General features: G+C 36.8%; 1 protein-coding gene and 1 non-coding gene across 2 annotated transcripts; one reads left to right on the top strand and one right to left on the bottom strand.

Annotated features, from left to right (window-relative positions):
* Positions 1-2,121: 2,121 nt before the first annotated feature.
* Positions 2,122-2,196, bottom strand: Trnaq-uug (transfer RNA glutamine (anticodon UUG)). The gene has a single exon. It is a non-coding gene; the product is annotated as a tRNA-Gln (tRNA).
* Positions 2,197-10,375: 8,179 nt separating this feature from the next.
* LOC146148708 (ras-related protein Rab-6A-like) lies at positions 10,376-20,131 on the top strand. The gene is made up of 8 exons (XM_083388472.1): positions 10,376-10,512; positions 11,782-11,840; positions 16,201-16,254; positions 16,953-17,058; positions 17,396-17,507; positions 17,565-17,658; positions 18,306-18,372; positions 18,764-20,131. The coding sequence occupies exons 1-8, from the start codon at positions 10,449-10,451 to the stop codon at positions 18,835-18,837; spliced, it is 630 nt and encodes a 209-aa protein (XP_083244598.1). The 5' UTR covers positions 10,376-10,448; the 3' UTR covers positions 18,838-20,131.
* The last annotated feature ends 1,686 nt before the right edge of the window (positions 20,132-21,817 follow it).

The raw sequence follows: 21,817 nt of genomic DNA, 5'->3' as shown, positions 1-21,817 counted from the left end.
GCTTAATGGGTTGAGGCACATTTTACCAAAAAAAGATTTTGTCCCGACAGAATTCTTATCCGCCTGTAAGTTTAACCTATACTTAAGGGTTTGGCAACCGAAAAGGGTCTTATTAAAAAAGAAGAAGGCAGTTAAATTCATTAGGATATAGCCTACAAAATTGGCGAAACTCTGAATTTTGTAGTTTCAGGGTATGCATGGCGCTTTTAGGGTGAAAAAGTCCTTCAAAACGGTGTTTACCAGATGAATAAGTAAGATTCGCGCAAAGCGCGAAAACAATTGCTTTTACATGTTAAAATACCTAAACAAATGCGGGGAACGGCCTCGTGCCCAATTTGTATAACGGTTGCAGGCCGAATAACTTACACTGGGTCGTATTTTGCGAGCACTTGATTTAAATATCTGCGAACGGACACTTTTCCCGGCGCCTATATGATATAAGCCAATACAAAGATAGTACTGTATAACCTCATTAAAAATTCAAGCATTTGAGCCGCCAAATTAGTACCAAATTAATTAGTGGTAATCAACTTTGCTGAATGAAATTTAAATCAAAACAATACACGTAGTCGAAATAAATACCACAAAGCACTCATAACGCATCCTGGCGTATTAATAAGCAATTGTAGCATGTTTTGTCTCGCTTGCGAAAAAGACCTGTAACGTTTAGATCAGTGCTCCGCAACCAGTGTTCCGCGAGACCATGCCATATGTTCCGCGACGTAAAAATACTTCTTTACTTGAGTTTTTTAAAGGAACTGACTTAAATTCAGTACTAATAACAGCAAAATCGCACAGTGTAGTAGACTGAAGACAGGCTATTGATAGAAGATAGTATGCAATAATTTTGGTAAACTTATTTGATTTTACTTACAACTACCATATGTAGCATACTTTATAGCCTCTTTTGGTATAATGAATCCGCTTCGGGTCGCACTATAATTTTTTTTCATCTTAGTTGCTGTTGCACAAATTCGTCCTGGTTGGTGTTCCAATAGATTTTGAGCAGTAAGTACGAAATGCAATGTTCGAGTGAGTTACAATTTCTTTCTTAATGTCATTTAGAAGATTTTAACATTCTCTGATCAGCTATCGTGGGGTAACCGAGACAAGTCCCATGCAGGACCTTAAGTGGATTGTTTTAAGACTTCAAAATCCTAAAATTGAATGATAAAAGGAATATATTACGTCAAAATGTTGCGCCTTACGCGCCTATTACCACACACGTTATTTTCGTACTCGACTGCATTAAATATTAGTCCACGTGTTTATCGTCGTTTTGAGTATACTTTCTTATAGGTGTGACGTCGAGAAATTTAAACCCTGTTTGTAAGCCGAAAGTGACAAAAGGTTGCGGAGCAACTGGGTTAGATTTTGAATTGGGCTCAGGTATAACTTGCTACATAGAAACGCAAATTTTACCCACAACTAAAACGTGCATTATTTAGTTTAAATTAGTTGCATGGTGTTTTTAACAATTATATATGGGGAGATGTGGGACCAGTGGATCATAGGGACCAGTGATCGGGAGATTTTTGTCCTCTTTCCCTTTAAAATTTGAAATTTTGACTGTGGTATCGAGATGCAACGCAATCTTTGTCTACGAGTTTTCAAATAAGACGGAAATCTGTGTAAGATTTGAGACAATAAAACGATTTTTGAGGCAAGAAAGTAACATTTTGACATCTAATAAAATTTGTATTTTGTACTAGAGTAAAGTGATTATATATTGTGGTTTAATAGAAAAAATTTGTATTGCATTTTAGTTTGGTGATGGCAAAAGGTATACCTGAAAAGCTAGTCTAAGTTTAAACTCAGGCCATGCCAAGTGTAAATGGCCGCTATGGGGACCAGTGGATCACCAAATCAGCAGTATTATACGACTACCGAGTAAACAAATGACAGAGATAAGCTAATGTTCTACGGCATCTCTAAACTTAGTTGGTGGTAGCCTTAAACGTATTAACAGACACACAGACGATAATGGTGACGTCAAAATTGCTTCTTAAGAGACATAATACGGAAATATGAATTAAACTACAAGACGTAAACCGAAAGCCATTGCAGACTCACCAAATCTGTTGATTTATGATGCAAGCAGGGCAGACTACAAAAACAACTAGCCTGCAGTGAGGTTCGAACTCACGACCTCCGGTCAAGCCGGGATCGTCGCTCTACCAACTGAGCTATGCAGGCTCAGAGAGGAGCGAGTCGAGAAACAACCATACGTCAATGCTTGCTCAATCTGTTAGTACAAGCAAACTCTTTGAAGGGGATTCACAGTACCATATAATTTATTCAATGAAACATGCACACATATGTGTTTTAATAACTGAGATCTGGCCCTTCTGAAGCTGCTTTTTGACCAAAGATTACGGCTTACGTATAATTAGTACACCGAAAGCCATTGCAGACGCACCAAATCTGTTGATCTATGATGCAAGCAGGGCAGACTAGAAAAACAACTTGCCTGCAGTGAGGTTCGAACTCACGACCTCCGGTCAAATTTCGGTGTTCTAATTATACGTAAGCCGTAATCGTTGGTCAAAAAGCAGCTTCAGAAGGGCTAGATCTCAGTTATTAACACACATATGTGTGCATGTTTCATTGATTAAACTACAAGACTAAGTATATAGTAATAAATATAAGTTAACAAATATTGCAGATGAAAATTGCAATTGTATTGGGGGTTATTTAAGTTTTTCTCCAACAAGATGTTCTAAAATCAAGGTCCACAACCCTTGAACCAATGGCCCCCATGGGTGGTTTTATGTTCTGACATTTTAAGTTAAATGCTGTGGTATGTTGGAGGATAGATTAAAGTTCATTTTAAGAATTTTAAATCCCATTTTACGAGGCAAATAAATCCTGCAGATGCAAAAACGTCAAAAGTGACCCACTGGTCCCACATCGTTCTTACTGTTGGGCACAAGTTTAGATTGTTGAACTTATATTAGTTTATTCAACAAAAGAGCGTTCTAAATTACGCTTTCGTTCTGACTCGAACTGTAAGGTGCGTATCTAACTCGCGAGCAGCCACAAGACGTTCTGGTGATTAGATTGTATTAGTTAAGGAACAAGCAACCAGTTTCAAACTATAGATCGGCGAAACCAGTTAGCATATAGCAGATGCCACTTGCAAATATCAACGCTGTTAACAGCACAAGTCGATAGCTAAGAAGACGTTAGTTTTCAAGCGGATTGCGGTCTTAAGTAGGCTACAGACAATCCAAATGTTGACCGCAGTGATAATGGCGGAACAAGCCATTTAGCATGTCAACTTTGGAGCGAGTTAGCGTTGCTTCGCATAGGCAATAATTCTGCCACATAAGCAAAAACATCATAAAACATACGGTAAATACAAAAGCCATTAGTTGGTAATAATAATTCATGCCCTCTACAATACTAACTCTGGAAACCAAAGAAAAATAGTATTTTACGGTTACAATGTAAGTTTTTAGCACAATTTCGGTTTACTGATTTCCCAGGTCGCATGCTTTACTGAGCCAAAAGATTGGTCTTTGATTAAAGTTCGTTGCTCGTTTATGCACCATAATTCAACCCCACTGACGATAAAAGGTGGTACGTTGCAAACCTTCACGTGGTACCACTGTTATCGCTCTTACGAGCAACTCATTGCAACGCAACTTCTAGCAAGCTCATCTAATAAATCGACGACCCGTCGACGTTCCAGATGTTATCGTCCTCCGCCCATTCCAGGCCGAGACCTGCGGCGAACCCCAGGAGGCCTTTGTTAAGGCCGGCGCTAACAATTATATCTGCGAATGTTGAAGGGTTGTCAAGTTGGAAGTAACATCTCCTCGCCAATATCTGCAAGAACACCAATTGTGACATCCTGTGTTTACAAGAAACACACCGCGGTTCCAGTAACAACCGACCAAAAATATGTGGTATGACACTGGCAGTTGAACGCCCACATAAGAAGTATGGAAGCGTTATATTTGTCAAAGCTGGAACTGGCATCGAATCCACATCTCTCCCCGATGACAATAACACCGAGGCTCTGACGATCGAGCTTAGTGGAGTGGCGATTACATCAGTCTACAAACCGCCGGGAAGTTCTTTCCTGATGCCAACTCTACCTGCCTCCAAGCCGCAAGTAGTTATTGGAGATTTCAATAGCCACAGTGTAACCTGGGGCTATAACGAATCAAACCCTGATGGTGATGCAGTGGAGTCGTGGGCTAAAACAAGCCAGCTGAGTCTTGTTCACGATGCAAAGCTGCCAAAATCTTTCAATAGCGGGCGGTGGAAGAAGGGCTATAACCCTGATCTAGCCTTTGTTAGCCACATCCTCGCCTCGCTCAGCACGAAGATGGTCCTTGATCCCATTCCTAAGATGCAACATCGCCCTATCGGAAGTGAAGTGAATGCGGCCATCCGTTCAATGACAATTCCATTTCGTCGTCGTTTTAATTTCAGGAAGGCCAATTGGGAAGGATTCATCAATGAGATCGAACAGCAAATACAAAGCATTGCTTCCCTCCCCGATAACTATACACACGTTTCACAGAAATATTGTGTTGGGCAGCCCGCCGAAACATTCCTAGAGGCTGCTGCACTAACTACATACCAGGCATTACATCGCACGGCAATGATCTGTCCTCCAAGTACATCCATCTGTACAAAAGCAACCCCTTTGCTGTCGAAACTATACCAGCTGGGAAGGAATTGATCACTGCCATATCGCAACAACGGCAAAATACCTGGCAAGCACTTGTGGAGGACCGTGATATGGTCAGAAATAGTCGGAAAGCCTGCAGACTTATTAAAAAGCTGAGTAATGATAAAACCAAGCCGACAAAACAGCACTGCAACATCACAGCTAATCAAACAGCACATCAACTGTTGCTAAATGGTAAAGCACCACATGCTCCAAAGCAGCTGGAGCCCAAGATTCGTCAGAAAGACCAACAGAATTTGTGCTTTACGAAGCCTTTTTCCGCTGACGAGCTTGCCAATGCCATTAACAGCCTAAAGAATGGGAAAGCGATAAGTCTTAACAATGTATTCACTGGGGAGCTGAAGCATCTTGGCCCAAACACCTTGGATTGGTTGCTCCACCTCTTTAATAACTATCTTGCCACAATACGAATACCTAAAGTGTGGAGAAAGTCAAGGTTCATTGCACTTTTAAAACCAGGCACAGACCCTTTGCTGGCAAAGAGCAACCGTCCCATCTCCCTTCTGAGCCATACCTTTAAGCTGTTGGAACGTCTTATACTTAATCGCCTCACCCAATTTATCGAAGAACGCCTCGTGCAACAACAGGCCGGCTGTCGTCCAGGTAAATCTACGACTGGGCAGCTCTTAAACCTCACTCAGTATATCGAGGATGGGTTTCACAACAAAAAGATAGCAGGCACTGTCTTTGTAAATCGTTGAATTCAACGGAAAGAGAAGTCGTATTCGACTTCAACGGAATGGTCTTCCTCAGGACAGTGTACTTGCACCTCTTCTGTATAATATTTACACTAACGACCAACCGATGGACTCACAAAAAGCGAGTTTTATTTGCCGACGACTAGTGCATTGCATACCAAGATACGTGCTTCGAAAACATCGAGAAGACCCTCACGACCGCCCTCAAGGAGCTGGAATGCTACTACACTGCAAACCATCTGAGAGCGAACCCCGCAAAAACCCAAGTTTGTGCGTTCCATCTAAAGAACAAGTACGCCACCAGAAAACTTAACATAGCTTGGAGTGGGCAATATCTGGAGCACTGTCAGTACCCTATACCTACCTTGGTGTTACATTAGATCGTACCTTGACATACAAGGAACGTGTTAGGATGACCAAAGGCAAAGTATCGACCCGCAATAACATCCTGCGGAAGTTAACATCCTCGCAATGGGCGCTTCACCCCAAGTGTTGCGAACATTGTGTCTCTCCCCCCTAGCCGCTGAGTACGCCTGTCCAGTCTGGAGAAGATCGGCACATACCAAGTCTACAGATCCTGTCTTGAACGACAGCTGTCGTCTAGTTACAGGATGCTTAAGGCCAACTAACACCAGTATCCTCCACTTGCTGGCAGGCATCGCCCCCCTGGAAATCCGCAGGGATGCACCCACGTCATGTGCTTTATGACCATAACCTGATGCATCGTGGCGACTCAAGTACGGTACAGAAAGAGTTTTTTGCATTGGGTGGAGCCCTTAGACCAAGAAGTAACTTTGTGGAACTACAAACTTGGAAAAAGAAGTTGGAGCAATCGCCGCCTCACCCGGAGTTGCCTATGGAGCCCGCAGAAGCGCTACCACCCGGCTCTAACGCAGGATGGAAGATATGGCGTTGTTTGAACCGACTGCGAACTGGCGTAGCACGCACAAAATGTAGGCTACGCTGGAAAAGTGGGGTTTCCTACAGCCAAGTGCGGTACAGCAGAGGACACGGTCGCTCACCGCTTAAAATGCCCTTTGATTGATAAGCCATGCTCCACCACTGATCTCGCCGAATTTAACGATCTTTTTGTGAATATATACACTGTCTGTACGGTAGGTATAGGTCTATATGGCGAAAAACAGCAGGTCCAGAAAGACAAATTGTGAAAGCCAGTCATGCGTACTATATAATGCTAGGACTCAAACTAGAATAACCGGTTCGCTTAATTACTTATTTTAAAAGTCAACTTATTACGCGGGTATAAAAAATATGCCTACAAATAATTTGAGTAGTAATTTTTTTCTATTGCTTTTATGGAGCTGTAGGTTGAAAAAGCTGTAGTTAAAAAGCTTTCTGTCTCAGAAATGAAAATGCAAAATTAATTAAGAAAATATCTGCCAATGTGTTGTCTTCTATTAAAATATTACTGGTTGGTTTAATGTCAATACAAAAATGTTCTCTCTTGAAAATGGCTGTTCAAAATACAAAAAGAATCGAAACCAGCAATTTTTTTTAATTTTTTTTTATATATATTATGGACTTTTCGGCATGGGCGTAGATTAAAATTTCATCGACAGCATCAGGTCTATCATTTTTATATATGATCGTTTCTTTAAACAAAAGTCAAGGAAACACATAGTCTAATGTTTATTTAATGGATCTGACAAATAAATTGGCCTACCGTAGGCTATGTCTTGTTTTTGATTCATTTTTACATTGGCTGAATATGCGAATAATTACCCAAAAATAGATGAAAAATTACTTTTTGCGTTGCACTCTTGGTCTTTTTTTCGGGTGAAATTGTCCTCATTTTGGGCGATGAAAATATGGTAGGTCTATATAAACGGAAATCATACAAATAAATGAATAGGCCTATGTTTAGTTTTGTATTTCAGTATTGTTTGACTTCATTAGGTATATTATTTAGTTTTCTACATTTAAAATTTATGTATAAATCGTTAATAGAATTACCCATGAAATATTGGTTAGTTAAAAAATAATTTGGCCACGCAGCAGTAGCCCCTTGGTTAAAACAAAGAGAAAAGTCTCTTTGGTTAAAACTAACCACAACTGGTAACGCAACGTAAAGAATGTGTAGTTAGATATTAGATTTTCTCTGAGAGAGTTGGCCAGTGCCGGTCTTGCGAACTCTTTGACTTTTAGGAAACTATGATAATTTTTTAGCCAGCTTAAACTAAAGATAAAATTTATCTCACATTCTGCAAGTAGGACAATATTTTTTTCACACCTTGAAAGACAACCAGCAAGCTCAGGTTACGTTGATTGTTTTTCTTTACTCGCGTTAAATGAATTTTAAACTAAAATTGCTTAAATTTGATATAACCGTACCCAATATAGGTTAAAAGTTTACCCCTACAATAAATAGATTGCATTTATGTAACTAAAAATTAATCAGGCGTGAAGTCAACGAAGACATCGGACAGCTGAGCAGCAGCAAAAATGACGATGTTAAAATATTAGTTCGTTTTTTTATCGTTTCTGTTTATGCTGTACTGGTAAAATAAAGATAAAATCTATATATGTATACGCGTCAGGAAAAATTTACCCTTTCTTAAAATAATTTCGAATAATTGATATGGTCGCTTGTCTAGAATCCTGACCTATACCACAACGAACTTTATTTGGTAAAGGGTGCTGTTTAGCGTTTGGGCTGAGGGGCAGGGGGTATACTATTTAAAATCACAAATTTGCGTCATGCCATAAAGTTGTAAATTAACAAATCTGAAAAACACCTGCAAACTTGAGTGCAAATATGCAACTGAACTTCGATTCGACTCAAGTTCGCAAAAAAATACATTTATTTGGTTTAAATTAGTTAAACTTATAATATAAAGGAGATGTCTTGCACATGGGCCACTGTGGAAAGTATAGCCATGCACCTGAGTGTTTTTTTTTCAACCTTTCAAATGTGCACCCCCAAAAAAATCTGAACTGCAAAAAAATGCCAGTGCACCTTTATTTATCGCATGTATGCAATAGAGAGTGCACCGGAAAAATATAAAGTGCAACTGGAAATTTGAAAGTGTGCCCGAGGTGCAATTTTTCACCTTTGTTGCACCCGGTCCCCCAGATTTTTTTGGCTGTGCACCCTTGAGATCACGTCGAAATCTGCCATACTTTCCAGCCTGGCATATAGGCACATAAAATATATTTACATATTGCTCTCTGAGTTTAAGGTATCACAGAATGTCTCATTCCATAGTGTGCAAGGCGTGTTTGGACTGAAAAGCTTTCTTGATACTGCAAAAGCATACTAAAATCTCCAAAAATGGCCTGGTGACCTCTCCCCTGGATTTTTTCCTATAAAGGGCTTTTTTGACAACACTCTAGTACAGTGGTTCTCAAATTTTTCTAAACAATTTTTCAATGGTCGCCTAGCCTTAAATAGGCTTGTTGATAACATATTTAGTATAACGCTAACAAAATTACTTTATTTGAGTAAAGCAATCACGTTAAGTTTCAAAACCGTGACTGTAGTGTACAGCCCACTGCTGCAGCGCAACAAGCTGAAACGTAATTCTCATTAGCACAACGCAACATTATGACGTCACAATGCACAATTTAGCTCAAAGCATGCAATCACGTGAATGAACAACTAATCGTAGCTTTTGATGACGAGCGCAAACACGTTGAAAATAAAATGTTCTCATTCAGGAGCGTCGTCTTGAATTTTTGTTAGGTGCTTCGCGGTCCCAGAAAATCGTCTTGCGGACCCCAGTTTCAGAATCACTGCTCTAGTAAGCATCCTGCCACATTCAGGTCATAACCCAATATAAGAAGCAGGAAAACAAAATCCATGACACTAAGGAGAATAAATCAAGTGATTGGCATAAAATAATGTGCATGAAGTAAAATTAGTAATTTTAAAAACAAAAAAAAAGTAGTTTAAAAGAAAATTTTGAGTGAGTTGTCTGCACCCCCTTGCCCACTGTGGAAAGTATGGCAAGTGCACCCGCGAGTTTTTTTCAACCTTTAAAAGTGCACCCCGCAAAAAATCTAAACTGCACCCCAAATATGGAAAACGCTTGTGCGACATCCGTATACAGTGCAATGTATGCAATACAGAGTGCATCGCAAAATCATAAAGTGCACCCGAGTGCACTTTTTCACCCCATCCGTCAGAAATCAGTGCAGTTCTAAGCAAAAAGGTCTACGACAATCAGTGCATTCAAAGGATCAAAAAGTCCGACTTTTAGACTTTGAGGTCTTGGACAATGCACTAATTTGCATTAACAAATGTGCATAAGAAGATTAAGTTTAACAATACTTGACCCAACCAAACCCAAACGCTAACCAGCGCCCTAACCCAAATAATGTGCGATAATTTAATAATTATAACGCTTCAGGCCCCAATACCTCAATTTGTGACGTAATAATCTTAAATACAATGGACGAGAAACCATCTTATGACCATCCGAGTTTGGGCCTTTTTCCCCAGAAATTTAAAGAATTATTAAAATAACGTACATTATTTGGGTTAGGATTCGGGTTAGCGTTAGGGTTTAGGTGGGTCAAGTGTTATCAATCCTATCTCATATTTTTTGTTATCTTTTCTGAACTTTTAATAAATATTTTTAATTTATCTTCGCCGGGAGTTTACCTAAAGGTCCAAATCAGTGCATTGCCAGGACCTCAAGGTCTAAAAGTCTAGACTTTTCTGCCATTGGATGCCCTGATTGTCGTAGACCTTTTTGCTTAGAAATGCACTGATTTCTAACGGATCGGGTGACTTTTTTCATCTTTGTTGCACCCGGTCACCCGGATTTTTTCAGCAGTGCACCCGTTAGATCTTGTCAAGATCTGCCACACTTTCCAGGCTAAACCTTACCCCCCCACAATTTTATAAACTCCTGGTGTAAAGAACTTTGATTTATAGTTAGGGCGCACTAATAGCCTTGTGGTGGGGGTGTGTTATTAATTCTTTTTCAATTAAATGTAACATAGGTTTAATTTTTGTATACACAGTTAAACCTGTTCCCTGTGAAAATACACACTGAAAAACTGAACATAAAATAATCAACATGACTAGTGACTTTGGAAATCCACTTCGTAAATTCAAGCTGGTATTTTTGGGAGAACAAAGCGGTAAGTAGTAGATAGTTGTTTTTCAGTGTTTAATCAATTTAGAAAGTAGTATTGTCATGTGCACAAATGAACAGTTGGGCCTCCTTGACACATATAGCAAAGACAATAATATTGAAGAACAGGAACTGCAGATTTGTATTTGATAAATAGGTTTATAATTTTAACGGTGGTTAAAAAAAATGATTCTAATTTAGGAGAGCCAGTTTAGATTAGTACAACTTAAAACAAAATATTTCTGAAAAATTCTTGATGTTGATGTTCAATTTTTTTAGGTAAATTGAGAATAGTTGATAAAATAAAGCATGTTGTTTGTGAAAGGCAAATTATTTAATATTATACCTTTCAAATATAGTTTAGTCAAATGCAGGCAACACTTTTTTTTACAAAAGGTAATGAATTAGGGTTGGTTGTTACCGCCTGACCGCAACTTTTTTCTGTTCGTCAAAAAAGGTAGTTTCATCTCTGCACATGGACAACTATGTTTTTTCAAAGTTTAGGTTTGTAATTATGTGAAAAATATGTGTTTCACTGGATTACAGATTTTTTTTACCAGAAAACTGCTATATGTAGTGGCAATCGACCCAAGGCTAAAATATTTTTAAATTCAAATACTTTAAAACAGATTATGTCTCAAACCGGACAACAAATAAATGTTTAGAAAAACAACAAATAAATGTTTAGTGAATTGTTTGACTGTTTTTTATCAACACAGGTTTAAAGTAATTTTGTTGGCAAACTTTATAAAATTTAGTTTTTTAGTAGCTATGTTTTTAGCGAATGGGAGTGCTGTAGTAAAGGGTAAGAAGGCGCTGGCTCTTAAAACGAGAGCCGACGGCTGCCTAGGTCGCTTGACTCCCAAGGAACAGGCCGCTAAATTACCTGGCCTTAACTTCTTGAACTCTAGACAAAGTCACTTCACTCAGTAGATATTGCCCGTTGAGTATATATTCACAAACTTCAGAAGTACACACGATAAGGTAAAGCGGGGTTTCAATCCACTAGTCTGTAAGACAAATCAAAATAGAATGAATTGCGAATGATGAAAACACACAGTTCGGCTCTAGGTCATGCGTCAGTGGAGTCAAATTAGGCAAAACAGAATATTGCATAATAAATGCGACAATGTTCACCCCTGGTTTTAGAGGGTACATGTGGGATTAAGAGAAACCTGGACTCAGCATTATTGGGTACCACACTACCATATAATGTATAATATTAAATTTAATCTTGTTGTGTTCGCTAAACATTGAAAAACATTGTTTTTTTTAGTTGGAAAAACATCCCTTATTACCAGGTTCATGTATGACAGCTTTGACAACACATATCAGGTTTGTAGTAATATTAAAAATTTATTTTCACTTACTTTAAACTTATCAATAAAAATGTTGTGAACTTTATATGCCTGTGCTCAAAACTGAAAAAAATGATATCACCGAAATGTTTTTTTGGTGTTCTACCTAATATAACATTTTTGTGTGTAAATTGCTTAAGAAATATGTTAGCTTATATATTGAGTGCTTTAAAACAAGATAAATATATAAAAAAGCCTATTATTTGTTTACTGTGCCTTGTTACAAAAGCTGTCTGCTGTGTAGTCAAATATTATTGTAAAAAATACAATGTTACCAGTGAAAAAGTACACAGCAAATGTACTTTGTTACACTAGATCAGCGTTTTTCTCAACGCCATGGAAGGCTGCTAGGTGCGCCGCGAGCGAAAGGAAAAAACATGTAGAAATAAGTCCAAAATTAATCTTATTAAGACTTTAATGGACAAAATAACGTTTTTAGTCTCAAAGGCTGGAAGTCCCTTTAAAGTCATGCAACTATAAAACCCATATAATAAAAAATGCAGGCAATTTAAGATAAATATTGGTACACCTCAAAAATTTCGCGCGCGCTTCACTCGTAAGGTGCACCGCCACGTTTTCATATGTCTCTAGCTGCGCCCCCAAGTAAAAAGGTTGTAATAGATAATAAGTAAGCTTAAAAGTACCCGTACTGTGTCTTTTTAAAGATTAGGCAAAGAGTATACAATTTGGCAAGTAGTTAGGCTACCCATAGCATATGTGGATATATTACAAAATTGCATTATTAGTTTAAGTCATTTTGAGGAAACGTAGTGCTGCATTTGCAAGACTGTTTTTTTTTTACTTTTAGATAATCTGGGTACCCTGCAATTGAAAAGGGAATAAATGTTGTGGCCCTTGTGGGTGCTTTTTAAAACAATACTTAAACCATTAAGGTTTACAGACAAATACAACACACTTGAGTTCATATACCATAAAAAGTTTTTTTAATAATAATCTCTTCCAAATCAAACCAAGCCATGTTCTTTCTTTGTGTATTGCTCAAGTTAATAGTAACCTTGGCAGACATATTTTTAAGTTTAATCTTAATACTGTACAATGTGCAAATAACATAAATAATGTAGGCTTGAAAAGAAATCATCTCTATACAGTACTGAAAAAAGCACTGTAAATTGATGTTTATCAGATCAAGGTGCAGTGAGCTTTGTGTTACTTTTGCTTGAAACTAAGTATAAATATTAAATGCATGTGAAGCTCTTATAAATGCTCGCACATATAAAACAAGATGTGATGTAAATTCTAATCCAGGTCACAAGAAAGATGTAAATCTCATGTTGTTGCATAAAAGTGATAGCATATCTTAGTTGAAATCTTTCTCTTATGTCTACAGATAATATATTTATAATTTTTTTCGTTTTAAACCCTTTGAAAAGCATGAATATGTACAAGGCAAACAGAATAGTTCAAGGCTGACAACACTGTTTAGTGTATATGTATTCTGGCACATTCAGGTCACATTAAATGAAGAAAAGAAACTGTAAAACAATATTAATATTACTAGGGATGTTTAAAGTAGAATATCGAATCCTTGGATTCGGTTAAATGCGCCTAATTGTACAAACGCGTGGGGTAAGCTGCGGCGACCAATTTATAGCTTGCTTTAAGTGTAACCTAGTAGTGCAGTGTCAGCATTTTTTCGGGCGACCAATTACTTCGCGTCTCGTGACAACGTTCGTCTAATAATTAAGTGTCAATCAAGCGTTATTGGGTGAGCGACTAACGTGTAATGTCAGGTGCGGAGTTCGCAATTTCCCTAAATGCGTTAAGTTGCAATTTAAGTAACATTACATTGTAAAACATGCTGGCCGTCCACAAAATGCGCTATAGGGTTACTTAAGGTTAACTTTAGGCCAATATACAGAGAGGTTATGCAGTTATGCACAGCGTAGTTGTCAAGTATTATGTCAATAGTAACTTTGTATTCTTTGCAGTACATTATTTGACTGCATGACAGATGATGTTAGTCAAAAAAAGCACTAAGACCCAACACTGCTTTAAAGAACAGGATTGAATTGCTAAAGAGTTCTGTGTGCAGTGTTGCATTGTACTCACTATTGGCAAAAATATAAGTTTTGGCAACAACCTGGACAGTTGACATATTACAGTTTACAGAACTGCTTCAAATGACAGTTGTTAAGAATGTTAAACATATGGGAGATTTTTTTTTATTATAATGTACACATGTTAGCAAATTGTTTGGCGATTTATTGTTGTGATCGTGGGTTCTGTAGGGTAGATTAAGATTAATCCGTTCCCCAAACACAATCAAGGTTAAATAATTTAATAAAAATATACTATGATTCGCTATTCTGGATTCGTTATTCTAGATTTGAAACCTATTATTCTAGAATACCTTGGGATTCTACTTTGAACATCCCTAAATATTACTGAGAAAAATAGAAAAGGTCTCTCCAGGCCACACAAAAAGTTAACTTAGAATGTGTTATTAAAATGGCAGAACAACTGTGAATCAGGCGGGTCTTGTTATTTTGCACTTAAGGACTTGTTTAATTACATTCAAGGAGGCAGAAAAGTGTTGACGCAAAGCGCGGAAAAAACGTTTGTTTGGTGTAATGTTCGAGTCCAAACGTCGTCATCCATACTCCTAATGAAAAGTGCAAGAAAACTGCTTTAAAGAAACGCGATAATTTTATCAGTTAATCTAATTCAGTATTTGTCAACTTTTTAAGGCAGGGCATAGCTGGGGAGCATAGAGACCATGATTTTGTTTGGTATACCGGTATTTCTTTTAGATTTCTTGATATTATTGCACTGTTGAAAATAATAAAATGTTGAAAAATATATATCAAAATATTTTGAATACGTTTTCCATTTGTCAGCGACGCACTTGGCTATCTTCCATGCCTCAACGGTAAAGAAACAATGATCTATTTTGAACGACAGCATTTAAACAGAAACTAACCGGATGTACAAAAATGCGCAAAAAAATTCGCACTTACCTAGTTAAAATAGTCAAACAGTATGTGAAATGGACTCGTGTCTAGTTTGTCAAATCGGCAGCTGACCGGATAAATTACTTTGGCTGGCCGGATCCGGCCCGTGGGCTGTAGGTTGCCGACCCCTGCTCTAAAAACTATATATACTGCTGTCAATGAAAGGTAATCCTAATTTATTATAATATAACGTAGGGCACATAATTGAAGAAATAACATAGATATTTAACAAAATCAGCATTACAATATTTGTGGTACTAATCCATATAAGTTTGCTAATGTTTAAAAGGTTAACAAAATATTGAAAACCCAAATTTAGGCAGTCTATCAAATACAGAACCTTGATGACCCAAAGATGTTATAAACATTAAAAAACTTTAAGGAAGTTAATAATTATTTTTATGTTTTTCAACGTTTTTACCAACTAATTACTGTATCGAAAAATCATGCTTGAATTTTGTCTTAGATTTGGACAGTGAATTAAAAAGATTTATAGAGTATTAAATAGAAACAAACCTGTTTCCGGCAGTTTTGTGTCCCAAATTGGGTATTTTGGTCTTTTGAGTCCCAATTAATGAAATCTCTCTGTATAAATAAGTTAAAAAATTTACCAAGAAAAATATTTTGGTATGGTTGTAAACAATTATTTATGCAAGAATTAAAAAAAAATCATATGTAATAATACTTTACTGCCCAGGATGTATTAGCTATAAGAAATCTTGAATTCAAGTATTTGGAAATGGCTAATACTTATTATTTTAGAAACAAATATTGGTTCATCAAACAAAATTTGCCAGGCAGGTTTAAAATAAAATTGCTGATTAACGATGTTCTGAACTTCATTAATATTGGGGTTTAGATTAATTAAATAAACTGGAAAGCTTAACTAATAGGTATGTACGTTTACGGGTTCTTACAGACATATTTAAATACAATTTTAATTCAATACTTTATTTCAAATATTATTGTTTTGTTTTTGTCTGCTTGTTTGGCAGCTATGTAGTTAGTTTTACTCTTAGCAGCCTCGCAAACAAGCATATTTACATATTTTTTGTCTAATTAATATGTTAACTATTTTCTATTGTTTTTGCCTCCTGTTGTGATGGAAGTCTAAGGTACCTTACATATGTGATTAAATGTAAATGTTGTGCTGTTGCATATAGTTGTATACTTGTTTTGTCAGTTTTGAGCACGGGATGTGATCTTGTGGAAGTTAGCAAAATCGTTTTTGGCTTTATTAAAAACTCCTCTAAATTGAATAACCACTAACTTCCACATTAGAATCTAGATAGTGTTCATGTATGTCTTACAAGTTGTCTAAGTCCAGTATACTCGCACTAAGGAAATTTTCATATATTGTTTCAGGCAACCATAGGAATCGACTTTCTATCAAAAACAATGTATCTTGAAGATAGAACAGTAAGTAGTAATGGTACTTCACTTGTGCTACAACTGTCAATGATAAAAATAAATTGTTTTTTTATACAATAACTATGGTATTAATTTCTCATTTATGATGTGCTGCATAGTGATACCTTATACAACTTATAATTGACTGAATGTAAAAGTTTTTTAAAACTGTGTACCAAATACTTAAAGAGTCTATAACTTGTGAAGTGGACAGCTTTTCTAAAATTTATTTTGTGTGCTGTATGTTTTAAAAATTTATATAGTTTTTTAATTTGTCAGGTAAAAACATAATCATACTAAATCTAAACACTGACAGATTGTAAGGGGATGTGTTTACTTGAATATCAGTAAATATCCTTTTAAGCTTATTGAAGAAAACGTTTTTAGTGTTTTGAACTGGGTCACTGTGTCTCATGGTGATTACTTGTAGAGTGGTTATTGATTTTTGTTATTCTAGCTATTTGCTATTACAGAAGGGAACTGCTTGTATGTTACTTGCACCATTATTATAATTATTAACTTTATCAGTATGCTGAAAAGTTGCAGTAAGGGTTGGCAGATAATGGCAATTTTGGGATTTAAAGTTTCACTTAGTGTTTATCCAGCCTAGTAAAACCTCCAAATAACTACATTTTGTAAACCAACTAAAAATATATCGTTATTTTTCAAATAGGCAATCTTTATATTTATATGTCTTGTTTTTCTAGGTTCGGTTGCAGTTGTGGGATACTGCTGGGCAAGAAAGATTTAGAAGTTTAATTCCAAGCTATATCCGGGACTCTACTGTTGCTGTGGTTGTCTATGACATAACTAGTAAGTAGAGTTTCATCTAAAGAACAAGAATTTTAGATAGAGGTTGGCATACTTAGTAAGGTTGGTATAATATTTATTAAATAATACAAACTTTTACTCTTATTTACATGAGCAATAAGTATTTACTAAAAAAGTGCTTGGTAAAGCAACTTTTAACTTGAATGCAAAATTTAATCATTTTGTAGTTTGTTTTTTGAATCAATACCCCCCAAAAAATCCTGTTTAAGATGTGAAAAGGGTAAAAACATTTCAATAATTGGCTATAATTGTTAACCATCATAATGTTTGCCAACTTGGCAATGTTAAAATGCTTTAAACTTCACATACATCACATTAGATGTAAATTCTTTCCAACAAACTTCAAAATGGATTGACGATGTGCGTACTGAGAGAGGTAGCGACGTTATTATAATGCTGGTGGGAAACAAGACTGACTTATCTGACAAAAGGTTTGTTTAGTTAAATCAGATATTTTTTGTTGGTGTGAAAGCAGTTTTTTTGATTAGGCAAGTTTCCATCGAGGAAGGTGAAAGAAAGGCAAAGGAGTTGAACGTCATGTTCATTGAGACAAGTGCAAAGACTGGATACAATGTCAAGCAGGTAAGGACTGATCCTTGTCTCTTTCTAGATCTAACTATATTTAGGCGCAAGACCATTCACCTTTTTCGGCATTTTTAGCTATACTTTAATACAAAAATTTTCACTCAACTGCGGTTGAACTGTATTTGTGTTTTACGTGAATCATTTGTTCCCAAAGGTGAACGCATCGTACTCTTAAGTGAAAATTATTCGTAGCATGCAGTTCTGCAATATAAGTCTTACTGACGACTCTTAAACCTATAACCACGAGTGCATAATGCCTCCTAAAATTTAAAGTTTTTCCTATTTTAACCAAACAAATGTTTCATTTGCATCGAAATCCAGGAACCGTTCCTGATTGAGAGTTATTACATGAATTGTTTAACACGTTTTTATAGCAAAAATGTTATTGGAAGTTAATTACGGCATGCCTTGACCAGTAAGGTTTTTGACGTCGACTAGGCGACTAGTAAAAGGTTTCCTTTTTTAATCAATGTTTACGTGTTGTTATGCAAATTACGTTTGTATATCATTGGTTGCAAATATTAGAGTAAGTGTTTAGGATGATACTGAATAAATCAAGTTAGTTATTTGTTAACATTACACTAATTTTGTGTTGGTGTTGCTGCATTTTTATTGCGAAAGTCACCATTTTTTTATTTTTCCAGTTGTTTCGCCGAGTGGCTGCTGCACTTCCTGGAATGGAGAATTCGCCAGACAAGGAAAAAAATGACAGTATCCTTTCCATAACGCTTAATTTCGGAAAAGCCATTAATCCACGTACTTTGTTAACATAGAAAAAACTCCACTGAATAAAACCTTACTTATAGGAACTTACGATGCCAGTGTAGGCCAAATATATATTCCTTAAATGTCTGATCCTGTTTTTACTCCGGTTTTTAAACTTTGAGTTTAATTTGTTTATACACGAGTCAGCGGAACAGTGATCGACAAGCAAAAACCTGCTGCCAATGGTTTTTGATTCCATAAATATACGCCCGTTTATATACTTGTTAAAACAGAAACAGCGCTTTTAAGTAAAACCTTTTTAGGTTCCAACAATGCCAGCATTTCAGTATTTTTCCTGTTGTTTTGCTTAACTTCTTTTTCCACCAACCCGTAACAGTGGATGAAGTAATCTTGGATCGCAAACCCCAAGCCGAGGCAACTCAGTCATCTGAAAGCATGTGCGGTTGCTGATCCATTCCTGTAACGTCGCTCGAACCCAGGCTGCCCAATGTTCTTCGGACACCGAGTGCAACATCGGCATCAATGGCAGCCACTATTACCAACACTTATGACAGTTGCCACCAAACGACAGCCAGTTTCACGTGCTCGGTATAGGGCACATTATTGTTTGTGCAAATAATTTACACGCTTCGCTTCTCTTTTACTTATTTTGCCTGCATTTGTTCGATATCGTGCCTACCTGGCTACCTTTCAGTCCGTGGTACGTGTGTTCGTTCTTATAATTACTTGTCAACCAGTTTTCACGGCCGCTTTAAAATTAGTAGACTTTCTACCACAATATTTTAGTGACGTTCTCTTATCAAGACATGACAAACATGAGCAAAGAGTGAGTAAATGTAGTTACTCAGATTTTCATAAGGCTAAAAGAAAAAAAAGTGAAACCAAAATCATTGTTTTTAGCCTAAATTCGTTTTCCAAAATGTCACAACGATATCCTTGGGCCGTTTTTGTTTATGGATGATGATTCCGTTGACGAAAATATCCGTATATTTAAATATTCCTATTTATATATAATGTATTCGATATACATCTAGATGTTTATATTTGACGTGGTGTCAAGTGTCGACACTATTCGTTATTACATGTATGTACCGCTTGTAATCATCGACGTATTGTAGACATATTGTGTTGTTTTGTACATTATGCCAATGCGTTCGTGTGCTTAAAACATGTGTTTTCGCCCCGCCCGCCTTCTATGGTGCTCTGGAGTTCTCGCAAAAGCAGTTGGTTTCTCTTTTTCTCGTTTGAACTTGGACTTCCCGGACTCGAGGGAACAGTCACAAAAACGTCGAGTAACGCCGCCTTGACTGACTGTATAAATTATTGAAGCGCGCTGCTGCTCCGTCCCAATGCGTGTATCAGCGTCTTAGGGCGCTTTCACAGTGCTCACTCCCCTTTTGAAAACTACATTGCATCAATTATTGATTTCTCGATCTTCAATCGATAGTTTGTCCGTTGCACGACTCCCGATATTCTGTGACGTAAACAGGTGGATTTTGTATTACGTCACACTAATTAGATAGAAACTCTGTCAACAAGATGCGTTATCAAACTTTAAAAAACGCGTTAGAGCTTATAGTTAGCCTTAACAATACGTTTTCCCAAGTTGTGTTGACTGATTTTGCGTTATCCCCGTAAACTTTTACCATTGGATGCGCTTATATATTTCACTGCACCTTAAAAAAGCATTTACTTGGACTCTTGTCTTGTACGTGCAAAGGAAGAAAATTGTAATAAAATCTTATTAAATTGTGTTGTTTGTTCACAATCTTGAGTGTTTTTTGAACATTAGCCAAAATCGTTATTTAATTCGCACAAGATACCCGTTAAGCAATTGTCATATTTTCGAGTTAAATTATGTTCAGTAATGCTTTTCGCACCTCACCAGTTGACCAGAACCCGTGACATTAAAGTCTAAAGTACTTATGCTAAACCAGGGTGCGCGAGCCGTATAGTTTTTACTTATTTTATAATATAAAAAATCCGCATGCGTAATTGAGTTATTGTTACCTTACCGAAAGGCACTACAAAATTGTCACAATTATTAACAACCGAGGTTTTGCCCATTGATAAGATAATAGCAGCATTGGTTGGCGTGTAGTTTTAAATTATTGGATACTGATTACAACCAGTTTGGGTTACTTTTAGGTATCAGATTTAGTGCAAAATAAGGCTTAATTCATTATGTATATAAATGTTTTGACAGTTGCTATATAGTTCAGTTTTGTTTTTATTTTGCATTTCCTCATAGAATATTATTTTAATTTCAAATACATTTGGATACTACAATCGTGTAAGTGCTTAGGGCACCTTATAGGGTTACTCCGGCCCTGTAGTTTTTACGTCGTATTTTTACGAAATGATGGTGCTCTAAGAGAAAAAAATACCAAGAACATTTTACCAAAAGCGACAAAAAGGAAAGTTAAAGTTAATGACCATTTATTGCATTTTTTATTAATTTAAGGAAAACATAGGCTTGTTAGAGTTTGAAGTAGATTTGGCTTTTTTTTTTTAGGCGAGTTTGGCTTTTTTTATTTTTGCCATCTGGCAACCCTGTGTAAAAGGTGACTTTGCCAAAATTAGTTATTTTCCTTTTCATTTTCAAAGTTAATAAATACATCTACACCTCTACTATCGCTAGGAATTTTTTTTTTAATTACATTGATTGTTGCATCAATTTAGTTTCTAAACTAAACGATCAAAACATCTGAGATACCACAAAAAACCTTGGAAACAATCCGTGAGTTTCTAAAAATAGTGCTAGTTATTAGTTGAGAGTTTAAGGGTCACACAGGCTTGTAGCGTTAGGAAAGCTAGTAACTAAGCAATTAAATATATTTGCAAAGCTTCTTGGAAAATACGGGGATCTAATTCAGTGCTCTGAACAATTGATTACTTACGGCACACCAACATGCTATTGCTCGTGTACACTTTTTGGCGGCACACCACGAAAAAAAAAACCTAAACGATGATGGACACATGGACTAATATTTTATAATTTAATTTGCCTAAGGCGCGAAATCCCGACGTATTATATCCCCTTAACTTCTAATTTTCCAGTTTTACGGCTCTCCTAAAAAGTCTCAAGCCGGTCAAAGCAGGGCTGCGGAGTCTGGACTAGACGGAGTCGAATCATTTTGTCGAACTCGGGACCCCAGTAGGAAAGACTATACCCGAGTCCGACGTGCGCTTGCGCAGTACCAAATTCGAAACCTATAAGACACGTGGCCATGGTCCAACTAACCAAAATGTAATTTGGGCCTGTTTACCAACGGAAATGCAATGTTTTTGCGCTAAAAAAATTAACATGTCACCCCGAGATAGTGGTACTTTTTGAGTTTAGAGATTTCGTTTAGTGGATTAGGACTCGTCGGAGTCGGTTAATTTGGCTGGAGATCGGGCCGAGTAGTTTTAAACCAACTCCGCAGCC

This window comes from Ascidiella aspersa, chromosome 4, assembly GCF_963924565.1.
Source record: "Ascidiella aspersa chromosome 4, kaAscAspe10.2, whole genome shotgun sequence".
NCBI classification, from domain to species: domain Eukaryota; kingdom Metazoa; phylum Chordata; class Ascidiacea; order Phlebobranchia; family Ascidiidae; genus Ascidiella; species Ascidiella aspersa.
The sequence above is the reverse complement of the archived record's forward strand: the minus strand, read 5'-3'. Positions and strand labels throughout refer to the sequence as shown.

Bases quoted from the DNA above. Each gene is read 5' to 3' on its own strand.
- LOC146148708 (XM_083388472.1), top strand. From the start codon at position 10,449: ATGACTAGTGACTTTGGAAATCCACTTCGTAAATTCAAGCTGGTATTT. The intron at 16,255-16,952 runs GTAAGTAGTAAT...TTGTTTTTCTAG, and splicing joins TGTATCTTGAAGATAGAACA to GTTCGGTTGCAGTTGTGGGA. The intron at 17,659-18,305 runs GTAAGGACTGAT...TTATTTTTCCAG, and splicing joins CTGGATACAATGTCAAGCAG to TTGTTTCGCCGAGTGGCTGC.